This window comes from Cataglyphis hispanica, chromosome 16, assembly GCF_021464435.1.
Source record: "Cataglyphis hispanica isolate Lineage 1 chromosome 16, ULB_Chis1_1.0, whole genome shotgun sequence".
Taxonomy (NCBI): domain Eukaryota; kingdom Metazoa; phylum Arthropoda; class Insecta; order Hymenoptera; family Formicidae; genus Cataglyphis; species Cataglyphis hispanica.
Window position 1 is genome coordinate 5,258,640 of NC_065969.1, and position 15,899 is coordinate 5,274,538.

Consider the following 15,899-nt stretch of genomic DNA (forward strand, 5'->3'; position numbering starts at 1 on the left):
TCCCCCAGTCATTCGATCGATCAATCAGAATGAAGCAGAGATATCTTTATCTTGATTGGTCGATCGAGTGATTTGACAGCCACTGCATGCTATGCATCCAGGCACTCACATGCATCGTGCACCTGGCGCTAGAGTCATATTTCACCGGATGTTTTTATCCGGGGATGCGTTCCGTTTCACGCATTGAGCGCATAGATCACCTGAAGATCTATAGTTCACGTTACTTATATTATAGATTTCCAAACGATCTATGTGCTCTATAGATGAAACGGAACGCAACCCGGGATTGACGAGAATATTTTTGATTCTCGATGGCCGTAAGCCTCGTCTTTCCGTGTAGAAAGAAAAAATCACGCATGGGGATCACGAATATAAATAAACCGACCGCGCAAATTTGCGGTTTTCCACAGAGTTTCGTCGGGTACGACGCGTGTCGCGTGTCCTGTTACAGTCGCAGATTACGAGCTCATCATTCGGGCAATAGATCACAGTAGAGATTCGCGCGCGTGGATTCAGTAAGAAATGGCCGCCGTTTTGAGAAGAAAATTTCGAATGGTGCCGAGCACGCTCGCCGGCAACGGCAATCTACCGCTGCTCGTGGCCGCAAGGTAGGCGCGAGTACTGTCGTCCGCGTCAACGTAAACGATTAACGAAAGCCCGCAACGAGAAACGCGCGCTTGACATCGGCTCTCGAGTAATCGGAGTAATTGTATATATTCGTCGTAGATCTCTAACAAGGTCATCGGAACGGAGAGACATTAGCGAGGGATGGATAAGCAAGCTCCTGGTGAGGAAGATCGAGCCTACGAAGGAGTCGCACTCGCGAATGCTCTCCGATAAAGAGGTCATTTACGCTCTCCATACCCACAACATTCGGCCTGACTCCATTGACAAATATTTGGCAAATTAGTAAGTCGACATTTTTGTGACCTTGTCAAAGTTGTATGCAATAGTTCACTGACCCATACGTATTCCGATGAAACGGAATTGATTCGTTACTTTAAGCCATCGTGATATCCTCTTTTTATTCATTATCATCTTCAGTTTATTAGCAATTATAATATTTGAAATCTACTTAGAAAACTGTCTACAAGAGTATATTTTTCATATATTTATATGTTACAAAGCTTTTTGTATATCGATGCTTTATTTTTATTGCACAATGCTAATGTATATGTAATTGATATCAGAATGGCTAAAATACCTTTTGTTGTGACTTCTCTTGGGTTTACTAGACATACTAAACAGAAGGTATCTCTCTTATATTAATATTGCTTTTGATTATAATTATTTTTGTTAATTTTTAAGCAAACCTGATCCAAATTCAACACATGTATTTCATATTTTCAATATTATTATACAGCGAGGAAAATGTCAATCTTATACATTCAAAAAAATCTGAACTGAACTGCGAATTAGTTGGTTCATGGACAGTGGAAGTGGGAGATTTGGATCAGGCCTTACACTTGTGGCAATACACGGGTGGATACGAGCGCATAGATCATGCACAAGCTGTGCTATGTCAAGATGAGGTACATAATATAATGCGCCAGCTTAACTAATATAAAGAAATGCCAGATTTATACAATAATGATTATTTATAAATTTTCTTTAGTCTTATCAACGACTGCTCAAGGAACGAGGAAATTACTTGAGATCTCGCCATTTGCAATATCTATTGGCATTCAGTTTTTGGCCACCACTGGTAAAACGAAATGGTTCAAACACATATGAAATACGTAGTTACAGTTTGAAACCAGGTACAATGATAGAATGGGGAAACAATTGGGCCAAAGCTATTAACTATAGACGCAACAATGATGAACCATTTGCTGGTTATTTCTCGCAGATTGGTAGACTGTACAATGTTCACCATATCTGGTGTAAGTGAAGTTCTGTTTATATCACGCTATCTTTACATATGTTGCTTTTTCGTTTATATATCGAATATCTTCTCATTTTTTTAGGTTACAAGGACCTTCAATCGCGTAAGGAAACGCGCGAAAGCGCATGGAGATCACCCGGTTGGGACGAATGTGTTGCTTACACTGTACCCTTAATAAGGGAAATGCATTCGCGCATATTAAGTCCAACTTCGTTTTCGCCTACGAAATAAGGCTTTATGTGTACCAACGCAAATGCATTTGTATATTATCGGTTATTTCTTATATATAAATATATATATATGCATTATAATATTGTAAAAACATTTGTTACATGTATACACTCTGTAGATTTAAATGGTGTATAAACTGTACGCGCAATGTATGAGAAGAGCTAATTTTTGTTGTATTACAACTGGCAGGATGTAGTTTGTTACTATTTAACGTTATGCATTACAACAGCATTTGTTTATATATATATATATAAATAGATAGATAGTCATGTTTTTATCAATGTCAGTTGAAGCACAACGTGTAAATGTATAGACGACGGATATAAAGAAGTGAGAGAGATCTTTATACTTTTGCGTTTTTTCTTCATCCATCTATAACTTGCAAGTATCCTGCTAAAAAATAATCTTAACATGTTCGACTTTTCTTGTGTTCAACTTTCTTGTTCACATATTTTTTCATATCTGTGCATTACAATTGATGTATATTGCAAACAAAAACTTAGATCTTATAGTACAGTCATGTAGAAAGATAGTATGCTTGAATGTATCGCGTTACGTTAATCAAATGTATAAACTATGTAATAAGATCCAATCTACACATTATCGCGCATTAAAAGGATCGGCAAATTGGATCAAAATTGATTTATAGTTTAACATTTTTCATCTTTATTATCTTGTCAATATATTGGATTAAACAGTTTCAGAATTGTTTTCTTTAAGCCTTAATTTGTGATGCAAATAGCATCTTACATTCTTTTTTTCAATCATCGATTTAATTACAAAAAGTTTCTGTATATATTACTTAAATTTAAAAATAAAACAATCTTTATATAATAATAATTATCAAGATTAGTTACGACTCTCGATTACGTGCAATGCATTTTACGATTATTTACTAGAAAGATATGAGTATGTGTTCCAATAAAATTTTGCATTTTATATTATATTTATTATAATAATGACACGCGCGATGAGATATTTAATAAAGTTTAACAATAAAATAGTATTAATAAGGGAATATTTTCATCTATTGTATATGTATTATTTTCTCATACTATAATTATCAATAAATGAATTGTATGAGCGTATATTATGATTAATTAACTCACTAATTCAAATATATTCGATTTGATGCAAAACACTTCAGCATTGCCACTGAAAAATTTTTAATCAAATTATTTTCTTTAATTGCAATTAATATAATATTTTAGTCGCACGAATTTACGTGTTAATATTTCAATACAGGGCCGTATATATAGATTACAAATTAAATAAAGACATGTTATAAGTTCTCCTAATTTCATTAAAAATTATTGCTTTAATATGCATACTAGTTAGCATATATACATCAGACATACATAAAATCTCCTATTATCAAAATTTGGTACAAGATGTTTGGTATGAAGTCTATTCTCACTTGAGAACGAAATGTTCTCAATAAAGTAATAAAGAGTTCTGTAATAAAAAGTTCAAATTCAATATTACTGAAAATTATAATAAACCATATAAAATTTTGCCAAATAAATCAAATAGAAGTTTTCTTAAAAACAAATTAACTTTACGCATTTGTTGGACACACACAGGTCAAATGTGTAAAACTTATACAACACATCCGGTATATATATCTTAAGTTCACAATGCTGATGCGTTTTTAAAATAATTGTCCTTTGAATTCGCGCGCTGAAAATCAAATCTTATTTAAGATTCATCCATGATTAATTATATATATAAAAGATACTGCGATATATTATAATTACATGAATTAGATGTTATGAAAACGGTGTTGCATTTTGTTAATCTACAATAATATCAAATAAGATAATTCTTTGATTTTTTACTAAAAAGAAACAATTACAATTTTTAGAAATTAAAATGTTTAGAAATAATAAATACATTGCGTGCCAAAGATTGCATTATATATAGTGTTCATGCATAATTTTTTGAATATCAGCAAAATATCGTTTTCACTGTTTTGTCTCATTGTTTTACACAAGAAAAAACATATTTCCTTATAAAATTAGTTTTATCAAGATCAATAATGGCACACGTAATTATTGAATTTTTGGGCTGTTTTCACAAAAAAAGATTCAATTCGTCAAGTTTTCAATTATAAAACATATGTATAATTATTTCGCTTAGCAAAATTACAGCTTTAATAATATCCTGTATATACTTGACAATCGGTCTGAAGTATAATATTTTCTATATGTACTTTCCACGATGCCTAATGATATCTATTCTGCAAACATGATTATGCCTACTTTTGTTAATTTGCGCCTTGAAGAAACAAGGCTGTTAAAAATAAAATTTACGATTTATCTAATTAAAGCCAGAAATTGTATTAAAATTATATTCAATGTTTTGATGTGTACAAAAACGAAATATTCTTATAATTGACCAAGATAATGTGTATGAAAAGAAGAAGACATAATTATACATAATAGTACTGGAATCGTAATTGTTACAGCAATCTCAAAAATATTGCAATATTTTAATCTGACGAGATAGCGAATGTATATCGCAATACTGAAATACCAACGTTATAAAATCACGTCATTTATAATGGAAGTAAGTGAAGAACGAGCTCGTCAAATAATCACAAGCATAATTTGATAACATCTCTGATATGCTATGCCTATGATTAATTGTCTAGCTTATCGATTATCACATCCGAAATTTAACTCATAAAGTTAACTGTATTTATGGAAAATTTTATAAATCTCTCTCTCTCTCTTTCTGTATACTAAATATTATAGATATCATAATCAAAATTCCATATATCGCAGTTCTATATAAAGCGAATAAATATTTACAAAACTCTAGCAACATCGACTTGACTAATTTCCTAAATTGGGTATTCAGCATGTTATATGATTACACAGACTATGATCGAAAATTATCCTTTTGTTACGTACATATACAACTTAACTTTCTCAGAGACAACTCGTGCTATAATTAAAAGTGCATATAAAACTTAACAATTTTTTTACCTAGTATATCTCTTCATGAAGATAGGTATGAAATTTAAAACTTTAATAATCGCAATTATATTTAATTAGTTACTTATTATAAGAGAAAGACTTACTAAGTATATAACATTAAATTAAGCTAATAGTTTTCCTGAATCACACATATTTTACTATAATTTGGAATCTAGTTTGTTAGCACGAACAATCTCTGTTAGTTTATGCTTCAAATTGATTATAATAATTGATTTTGCTGACATCTCTCTAATAATAACCTAAGGAAGAATATAAATATATCTTCATACACACGGTCATCTTACTGTCTTTTCCATATATATAGTGAGAGTTGTTGCAGTTTGATTACTATATATATATATAAATATATATATATATATATATATATATATATATATATATATATATATATATGTATATATAATGTGTGTATGGATGTGTCTATATTTACATATCGTTTAGTTATAATGGGGAACATATCAGTTGATTGTGACAGCTTTCCATTGTACAGTTTGGAACATATAACCATGATAACAATTGTATTGTTTGTATTTTTTTACTACAATCAATTGTATCACTATAATTGAACACACTTTTAGATATTCGTTCGATGCATGCTATAATTAATTAATAATTTTTATTTCATCGCGTCAGATTTCACTTGTATAAAGGATTTCAACATATACAATGTAATATAAACTGGAATGTGTACATGCCACATAGTGCACATATTGCCATTGATAATGCGAATGACAAAACGTATATTATGCGTATATCATACATACACATAAAATTCTTATATCTTTTTATTTTTATTCATGTAAATATTTTATGAGGAAAAAAGAGAGTCTATAAACTTATGAAATAAAATGCAATATTTTTGGTCATGCTCCTCAATCTGTTTAACAATTATTTTGATCTCTCCTAAATCTACAAACATCTACAAAAAATCTCAAGTGATAAACAAAAATAAAATTATTCAGAATATTAACTTTTTTAATAATATATGTATTAATAAATACAAATATTAATTTGACACTGATCGATATTTTTTCAATTCTACTACTTACAAGTATTATTTCATGGTTGACATGTCTTGACTGTTTTTAATAAAGAAATTAGATTAAATCTTTGAAAAATTTATATTTTTTACGATAAAATTATACTTTACACATAAAATTTACTGATATTTTAAAATTCAAAAATAAATAAACCGTTTTCATTGCTAAATATTAACTACTAGTAATAGCACCTCCTTAAAAGATTATGATTAATGGAAATGGACTTTCATATTATAAAGTTTTAAGAATTTACTATAAAATAATATTCGTTTTCGTTGACTCCATAGAAAAGTGTCAAGTTATCGTTACAAAATATTATTGAGAGGAACAACAGTCACAATCATTCGGATTTACAGTTTATAATAGATTTCCTGTGATACGTACAAAACAAAAATACATGAAAAAGTAATAAATGAAGAAAACAAAACATGTATATTTTTATGTAAAAGTACAACATTGGGATGTGTACTGGATGAAATTTTTTCTTTCTAAATAGAATATGTGACACACAATATAAATACATTGGAGTGATGCAACATGAATTTTAGGTATACTTTAAACTTTTATGAATAAAAATGGAGGAAAATAAAAATGTTCTTTAAAAGTTCAGTTTTCATAAAGAACACAAGTAATCGATATAATTGACGTTATCAAACGCAAGTAATCTATATAATTGACATGTTACAAATCAATATGATTTTATTTAATACATACCAGGAGTAAAGATAAATTATTATAATTATTAGTACAAAAATATGCAAAGCATTCAGTTAGTACATAGATAATATCAATTTATTTTACATTTCAAATGTGTTTGTATCGTGGTTAACATATCCCCGCGATTATTTTCTCCTCATTGCTTGTAATATTTAAGAAATATTTTTAAATCCACTGGTTTAATGCTGTATGAATAAAGATATAAAAGTAGAAAACAAGTCATAAAAGATATTAAATAATAACTAATCATATAATTGAAATTAAGTTCACTCGGTAATGATGTGGAAAATATTAATAACATTTTCATAATTAAGAAAATATTTTATCATAGTAAGAATATTTAAATTCTTTTTGAGAGTTTATAATAAATATATATTAATATATTTCATAAATAATTTTTACTGTTTATTTATTTTCTGTTAATTTTTTTTATTTATATAAAAACTATATAATTAGAATAATGCTAAAGAATTTTTGTTAACAGAACTTAAAAGGAATTGAAAGGTAAATATTAATTATTTATAATTCAACAATCATTATAAAATAAAAAGATATAGCAATAAAATAGAGTAATTTATTATATCCTAATTCAAATTCAAATCTCTTTTCGAAAAATGTACGTTTCTCTCATTATTGGTATTTGTATATATTTATAAAAAAGATAGTTTAGCTAGATTTATTCGAATATTACTTTATAAATTCCACTAATATTTTTATTTTTTTTTTAATGAAATATAATTAAAATCTTGAAATATATATATAAGAAATACTCTAACGCGCGCGATATTATTACAAAGAAGTTTTAAATCTTCATTATGAAAGAGTAACGCAAAAATCAGAATTCTATTAAGAAAAATATATCAAACTTATTTTAAAACTTAGATGAAAAAAGAATAAAATGTATGCGCATGTGTATATATATATATATATATATATATATAAACATATACATTTTTCATTCAAGCATTAGAATTATAGTACTGTTATTTTTATCACCCACACCCACCACCCACACCACACACACCACACACACACACACACACACACACACACACACACACACACACACACACACACACCAATACCACTATATACACATACATAACACACATATTCGTAACGTATTAATAAATAAATGTCTCTAAATTTTTTCTTGCGTAGTAGTTTTGTATAAAATTCTTTACTCACTATGCGACGTTTCTTCTGGCCTATATTTTAATATTCTATGGATATTAAAAATGAGATTAATGTTTTAAAGACTTTCCTTTATCTTTGTGTATGCATTGTAAGATGTTTAGTTATAATTAATAAATATTACAATATTGCAAAAATCTAAATTCTTTAACATGAAGTTCTCTCTCTCTCTTTCTCTTTTCTGTTAAATTATGTTGATAAATCTTGGTGATTAAAAATAATATGGAGTTATGATAATTTCAGTCCAATACACATTCCCAACCTTAACAAACCTCTTAGGTTCGGATTAATGCACGCAACGAGTCGATCTTGTTATATATGTAAGTCATCGAATTATATGTCGGCATACTCGTCATGTACTTACTACAGGCAAACATGTGTATACATATACATACATACATACATACATATATATATATATACATAAATACACATATATATGTATATATGTATGTATATGAATACATTTAAAGACTATTAGGGGGGAAGGATGTAGAGCTATTACTGTGAGCCAGACTTAACATGGAGCCGCTGAGGCTTTCATCGTCCGGATAAGATTCTTTTGATGCCTCAGCTATCGCCAGAGCACTGCAATAATTTAAAAAAATACTATAACAACTATAAAAATATTATACAGAAATGTGCTGCACAACGTTTAATAATGAAGGGATGAGGATAAACATAACAAGATATCTTGTTATAAAAACTGAAATAAATATACTATATATTTATAAAATTTAATTCAATGCTATATTTTAAATAAATTTTACACTTTGGATCAAGAAATAAAGTGTGATTTTTTTGAAATGGGAATAGGATTCACGTACCTGAATCCTATTCTTGCACTTTCCTCATCAAATTGCTGCAATTCCCGTTCTTGCCTTTCATGCAATAGACGTATACGTTCACTTCGTTCACGGAGGAATTCCTGAGTTTCTAATTCCATTTTTTGTTCAAGCAAGGCTCGTCGAACAGATACGCGATCTTCCAACTCGCGACGTTCTCTGTTTCTCTGTGCTTCGGCTTGCATTTTATTTTTTGATTGATATGCCATCAGAATTTCTAATTCATAATTTAATCTTTCCTGTAAGATAAATTTTAAATTATCATTACAATCACATGTAATTATATTACATCATATAATGTTTGACATTAATATATATATATAATATAATTTATTTCATCAAACCTTAAGATTATGGCATTCTACTTCTTGTGACTCATCTAGCCGTATACTTTGTTTTTGGAGCATTTCAGCGATACTCTGTTCATACTGATCGCCTAAAAGTGCCAATTTACGTCTTTGTTCCTCCTTTAACTTTTTAATAACTGCTTTCTGTTCTTCCTTGACAGTTGTTTGAAGGATTTGAGCTTTTAATGCTTTATATTGTCGCGTTTGTATTTTACAAGTTTCTCTAAACTGTTTACGAATTTGCATTTCTTTTTGCTGAAATTATAAAAATTATTTCTCAGTATAATTAGTATCAAATATATCATTGAAAAAATATAAAATTGACATGTTGTGCTTTTATATTTTCTTAAATAAATTCTAATTATAAAATTATGTATGTAAAATTACGTATATACTTGTGTATATACTAACTGATGATTACACAAATGGATATTTATATAATGTCACTCACCTTGAGACTCTTCGGTTGTTGCTTAAGTTCTAACGCATGTTTTTTACGTAAATCACGTTCGGCCCTTTGCATATAATCCTGTTGATTACAAAGTTCTGTTGTATGCTGTCGATGCACTTGATCCTCACGAAGTGCATGTACTGCTCTCTGCTGTCTATATTCCAACTCTTGTGTCTTTTCATGATGTCGCAGAAGCATATTATGTGCCTGCTCCAATTGCTGTTGTCGTTTATTTAATTCCTAAATGCAAATTTACATTTATATAAATTTAATATGCTTCAAACATTTAATAAAAAATAAAAATGTTAATAGAACAATAACAGCAACAGGCTCAGAGCACCAACAATTAGGTAAGAAAACAAATAAGAGCCAGTGCAGATATTGGTGAGCAAATTTATTATTGTTAAATTTTACTAACAAATGTATATTAAAAATGTACGTTTAATAAAAATTATTAACTCATGTCTAAATAAAAAAATATAACAAGGAAAAAGATTTTGATAAAAATATGATTGTTTAGTGATTGAAAAATTATTCAAGCATGTCAATAATAATACAAACCTCACGAAGAAGCTCTTGTTCCAGACTATGGAAGATGAGTAACTTTTTTCTACGGAATTTACGAATTTCAAGATCCAAATATTCTCGTTGTCCTCTCGCAAGCCGTTGTTCCTCTTGCGCTTCCATTTGTCTCAAATTGTCTTTCTGACTTTGAAGTGTAGCATCTCGTTGCCTCTTTGGAGTTACCTCGTCCTGAGAAAGTTCTTTTTTCCATCTTTCTTTATAAGCCTATATAACATGATTACATATAATATTTAAAAATTATAAGTTAAATATACTATAAATTTTAAATATAGATTTTTTTATGCCAGTAACATCTTACTTTGTACTCTCTTTTCTGTTGAGCTTCTAGAGCTTTACGATCAGCTTCCTGCCTACTTGTTATCTCTTTATGAAGTTTCTTCTCAGCATTTTGATTTTGTTTTAACTTACGTTCCAGTTCTTGCAGATGTCTGAGTTGCAATTTCTCGAGATCCTTACTGAACTGCTGCAAAAGAGTTTCATACTCTTTATCTAACAGTTGTTTATGTGATTCCATTTCCATTTTGCAGCGTTCCTCTAATTTTACCTGCAATAAGAATAAATTATGTAGTACATACAAAAATTACAAAAATTAAAAATTACAGTTGACAATTATTAATTGTACAATACAAATTGTACAACACAAATTAAGAAATTTATGATTATGTCTATCAATTATAATTATAAATTATATAATCAAAGATTTCTTATTTAGACTTTCCTCTGTATCATAATTTATAATGATGTTCAACAAAGTTTGAATTCTTACCAAAGCACCTTGGTGTTCTCTCCTCATTCGTTTATATCCACTCATTTGTTCATGCATTTCTTCTTGCATATGTTCCTTTTGTTGTTTAGTAACAATTGAAGTTGTCCTAATTGTTGCAAAATTATTGGCACCATGTTCAAGTAGATTGGCAGTGACACCACCTGCTGAAACTTTATGCCGATTTCTGACAGATCCCGAAGAATAGTCATTACCATCAGCATTTGGCAATGGCAGGCTATTGGTGGAGGAACTTTGAGAGCTTGCTGAGACGCCCATCGAGTGAATTGAATGTTCTGAGGTAATTGAATTACTTTTGCTACTATCACCACCTGTTTGTTCATCGGGTGTATCTGTAATGATGTAGTTGTAAAGATTTAGAAATGTTAATAAAATGCATATTTTACACAATCAGTGTAAAAAATATATAAAAAAATAGTACTAAGTTTAACACTTAAGAAATTGAATTGTTGACCTACCATCAGCATCACCAACTGTGCTCTCTGTTTCGCATGCATCAATCATCAAGATTTTCTTCATTTTACGATAATTCAAGTTATCTAACTCCCGGACAGCAGCTTTCGTTCTCTGTATCAAATCTATTAAAACTTGAGGAGAACGTGATCTGGTGACAAATGGATGCTGTAAAATTGAAAGCCTATAAGAGAACAACTAGACTACTATTAACATACTATGTGTATTATTAAAAAATAAAGTTATAAAATAAAATGATATAATATAAAATGTATTATTGCAGATATATATAAAGATGACTCACTGATAATAGTTTCCCGGATGTCAATCTTTCAATTGGACTTTTTGTGAGACACACCTCAACAAAATGACGAAAGACATCAGTCCAATCTGGCGAATTTAATGTTGGAGTATCATTCTGTGCAATATGATACAAAGCGCTCATAGCGTTCATATTAAAATAAGGCGGTTTCCTTTCCGCTGTAATTAATAATAATCAATAAATTTTTTAAATTTCATGTAAATAAAAATCAAGTAAAATGTAAGTAAAGAATCATAGATAATAATTAAGATAGATAGTTTAATAAAATGGAGTAGTTAAAATATGTGAATTACAAATTAGAAAGTTTAGAGAAACATATTGATATCTTGTAATTCAAATAATCAATATCATATTGTTGCTTAAATAGATGAAAATGTTACATATTTAGAATAAATGAATAATTAACAATAATAATATTCAAATTATTAATATGCACAACAATTATTAATCTATTAATTTTATTTAGAAAATTTTCACAATCAATGATGTAATCATAAATCATAAATATATACCTAATTCGATGCATGTTATTCCTAATGACCATACATCAACCTTGCCATCATATTGCCCTTCATCCATAGCCAATATAACTTCTGGTGCCATCCAATATGGAGTCCCTACAAAGCTATTGGCTGGACATTTTATACTCGCGGACCCAAAATCAGCTAATTTCACTGTACCATTCTCAGTAAGTAGAATATTTCCTGCTTTCACATCACGATGGATTCTACCGAGATTGTGCAGATAATTCAAGCCGCGCAATACACCATCACATATTGCAGCTATTTCTTCTTCTTTCAGAGGTCTTTTGTGTACCTCGATAATATCTGATGCAGAGCCAAGACAATATTCCATTACCAACTGTAAAAAATAGTTAAAAAAAGTTACAAAAATGTTACAAATCAGTTTTTAAAAATCTAAAATGGGACAAATTTTTTCAATTAAGAAAGAAATAAAATCTTATACATACCCAGGCAGTGTGGTCCCTGAGATAGCAACCCTTATACTCTATAGTGTTAGGATGATTAAGTTGCCTAAGAAATCGAATTTCCTTTAAAATATCCTGCCATTTTTCCACTGTTTGCTTCCCCAGGTAGGACATCTTCTTGATGGCAACAATTTCTTTGGTAACCAGGCATCGTGCATAATAAACAGCCCCGAAACTACCATGCCCGATCTCGCGCAGATCTTCAAATATTTTCTCCGGATCATTTTTCTCAAATAATTCGGCAATCTCTGGGTCCTTCAAACTACCAGGTCTTGCAACAGCTGGCATAGTCGAGTTGTTGATAATTAGATGCCCGAGGCCTAGTCCAGACACCTTGCCTTGTTGAATCGTCTTTAGATTCCTTGCCTGAACCTTCTGATTTTAATGATCCTCTGTCAGTCCATTTCCGAATTAAACATTCTATCTAGAAAAAAAAGAAAAAAAAAAAAAAAAACGTTTTCAATACAAACGCATGAAAAACTGGTTAAAATTTAGAGTTATACTAATGCATATGTTATTAAAAATAGAAAAATATTATTTCTTATCACATTAAATCATAATTTTAACCAATTGCTATATAAAGTACAAAACAATTATGGAAATATGAGAAATACAGAATAATTCATATTCTCATATAAAATATTAAAGATTTAATTCAGACATAAATTCAGAAATTTTGGTGAAGACATATTGAAGAGATTATGACTTAATAATATTTCACTTTTCAATAGTTAAATATTTTGGTAAATATGAAATTAAAATTCCACGTGATGAAAGACTGCTTTAAGTGAAATAAGAAATATAATTTGGTTATCTATTTGTATTTTTAAAACTTTGGAAAAAAAAACATCTTTATCTTTAACTGTTTATTACATGAAAATTATCAATGTCTCAATATAAGAATTCTTTTTTTTAAATTTCAATAAGAAAAAATCTTTATTTTTCATTAATCCAAGAACTGTAATTATCATATACTGTGTGTGTGTGTACTAATTAAAATTGACATCCTTGCATTGAAAACAAATTTTTTAATAAATTGATTTTAAAGTTTCTTGCATTACTTTATTGTTATGATTAAGCTTTATTTAATTATAAAGTATCACTGCACATTATTCAGATTATCATTGGATGAAAAATCTTTAATCAACTTGAAGCAACTTCATCTTTCTACAAATGTACGTGTTAGAGTCTTCTGTAGCTTGTTAATTTCCATCGTTGTTAACAATCATCTTGACATATACAAAATTAAGATTTTCATTGATAATTTCCTTAAAAACACAATCTCCATTTATTATTATCATTATATTCTGAAATTTTATTACACAAAAATAATCCCCAGTAAATCTTTTAAAATTATTGCTATGATAAATTCTCAATTTTCGAATACTCTCTCCGAGTTCTCGAAGAGAAGACTGGGTAATGGTTTGCTTTGAAAATCGCAAAAAAGAATCGTTAATCTTTCACGCGAATATTAGAAGTCGCAGCACCTTCTCACCGGATGTACTTTACGAGTCTTGCCGAGTTTAACGCGACACAACGCACGAACCGCAAACACAACAACAAACATTTACGTTCGGCCCATTGTCCGGCTCTGTCGTCGTTTTTTTTTTTCCCCTTTTTTTTCGCTCGCAGAGCAAGATCTAAAAGCGATCTCCCGTCGACGAGAGCGAGGAGAGTGAATACGTAACGACATAGCAGAAATAGGCACGTTCCCGTAGGAGCAACGAGAACCACCACGATTCCCATCATTGTGATCGCGTTAGTCATATTACTCGCCTAATAAGAGAAAGAGAAAGACTAATACCTAGTATGTATATTAACGAAAAGATCCTGACGAAGAGGACAATCGTCCTCGTTTTATCAAGTTAATCGTCACCGCGCGAGGATCACCGACGCCTTATCGCACCGGAACCGAATCGGTGGGGAGAGGGTCAAAATATTCGGCAGGGCGCGTTTGGACGACGGGGATGTAGAAAATTATCGAGCGCGCCGAGAGAATCCTTAAAAAGACACTCGTCTTTTTAATGGAAAAGCACCAAAGAAACTCGAGCGCGATGGGACATTTATAGGAAAGATCGAACGATGACTCGCTCAAAGGAAGAAATGGAAAAATGTGGGCCATAAGGATTGGGTCCTTACGGTCGGTCCGGATCAGGCCCCCCCTCCCTCGCCCTCCCACCACCCCCTCTAGAACGAGAACGAGAGCGATGCAGCGCACTGCGCTGCGCTGCGTTGCGCCGTGTTCCCGATGCGCACCGTCAATATGAAAACACACAATCGTATTAGAGTGCGTCACGGCCGGTCCGGTTGCTGGCGTGACATCGCACGGTTATGCCCTCGCGACTCCGAGCGGAAGGAAATTCACGGCACGGGGGGGTAGGGTCGATCGGTCGGTCGGCTAAAAAAGGGCTGAGAAAATCGTATTCACCTCCAAAATGGCGAGGGAGCGGGCGGGGAAGCATGCGCCTCGCAGATTCCGTGCACTCTCTTCAGGCGGAGGAGAAGACGGCGACGAAGGATGATGATGATGATGATGAGGAGGAGGAGGAGGAGGAGGAGGAGCAGTAGCAGCTCTTTTTCCTAGTCGCCGATTCCGCGGGCATAATTAAACGCCCGTCCTCGACTCGCCGTCGCGCAGACCGCGCACCCCGCCCCGGAACAATACACACCTCGTCCTCGTCGTCGTCACCGTCGCCGTCGTCGTCCGTCGTTGGTCGTATACGCACGTCACGCACGCACTAACACACTCGCACAGAACTGGCGCTCGCTCGCGCGCGCGCGCGCGCGCAAGAGAGAGCGAGGAAGGAGCGGGCAACAACGAACCGCGGCCGACAATGTCGACACGGCGTCCACTATCGCGCACAGATCCAACGACGATCGCGAGGATCACCGTATACGAGAACGTTTCCTCTTCTGCGTTTCACGTCCCCGATTTCGCTTCGTTTTATACTGTACTTGTATATCGTACACTGTACACACTACACTAGGCACACGCGAAACACGAGAGCCGTCCGTCGTGATGGCGGTGGCGCTCTACGCCGGTCACGTTGCAAAC

General features: G+C 31.7%; 2 protein-coding genes across 6 annotated transcripts; one reads left to right on the forward strand and one right to left on the reverse strand.

Moving 5' to 3' along the window:
* Positions 1–159: 159 nt before the first annotated feature.
* On the forward strand, positions 160–2,816 carry LOC126855675 (protein NipSnap). Its single transcript, XM_050603534.1, has 5 exons — positions 160–608; positions 727–909; positions 1,364–1,532; positions 1,616–1,883; positions 1,968–2,816. The coding sequence occupies exons 1-5, from the start codon at positions 523–525 to the stop codon at positions 2,114–2,116; spliced, it is 855 nt and encodes a 284-aa protein (XP_050459491.1). The 5' UTR covers positions 160–522; the 3' UTR covers positions 2,117–2,816.
* Positions 2,817–7,896: 5,080 nt separating this feature from the next.
* Positions 7,897–15,877, reverse strand: LOC126855656 (serine/threonine-protein kinase Tao). Of its 5 annotated transcripts, none has more exons than XM_050603491.1 (12): positions 15,514–15,877; positions 12,827–13,264; positions 12,369–12,717; positions 11,839–12,014; positions 11,540–11,702; positions 11,064–11,413; positions 10,596–10,841; positions 10,274–10,501; positions 9,713–9,952; positions 9,259–9,516; positions 8,897–9,153; positions 7,897–8,657 (listed from the first exon to the last, which is right to left on the reverse strand). In XM_050603491.1, exons 2-12 carry the CDS (start codon positions 13,130–13,132, stop codon positions 8,537–8,539), a joined length of 2,694 nt encoding a protein of 897 aa, XP_050459448.1. In that variant the 5' UTR covers positions 13,133–13,264; positions 15,514–15,877; the 3' UTR covers positions 7,897–8,536. The 5 variants fall into 5 exon arrangements, with proteins under 5 accessions (XP_050459448.1, XP_050459445.1, XP_050459446.1 ...); XM_050603488.1 differs by having other exon boundaries at positions 12,827–13,268; XM_050603489.1 differs by having other exon boundaries at positions 15,273–15,877.
* Between the last annotated feature and the right edge of the window lie 22 nt (positions 15,878–15,899).

Coding starts and splice junctions, on each gene's coding strand:
- LOC126855675 (XM_050603534.1), top strand. CDS start 523: ATGGCCGCCGTTTTGAGAAGAAAATTTCGAATGGTGCCGAGCACGCTC. Junction 1,533..1,615: donor CTGTGCTATGTCAAGATGAG/GTACATAATATA, acceptor AATTTTCTTTAG/TCTTATCAACGACTGCTCAA. Junction 1,884..1,967: donor CAATGTTCACCATATCTGGT/GTAAGTGAAGTT, acceptor TCATTTTTTTAG/GTTACAAGGACCTTCAATCG.
- LOC126855656 (XM_050603491.1), bottom strand. CDS start 13,132: ATGCCAGCTGTTGCAAGACCTGGTAGTTTGAAGGACCCAGAGATTGCC. Junction 10,842..11,063: donor GAGAACACCAAGGTGCTTTG/GTAAGAATTCAA, acceptor TTCTTATTGCAG/GTAAAATTAGAGGAACGCTG. Junction 9,154..9,258: donor TAGAATGCCATAATCTTAAG/GTTTGATGAAAT, acceptor TTTATCTTACAG/GAAAGATTAAATTATGAATT.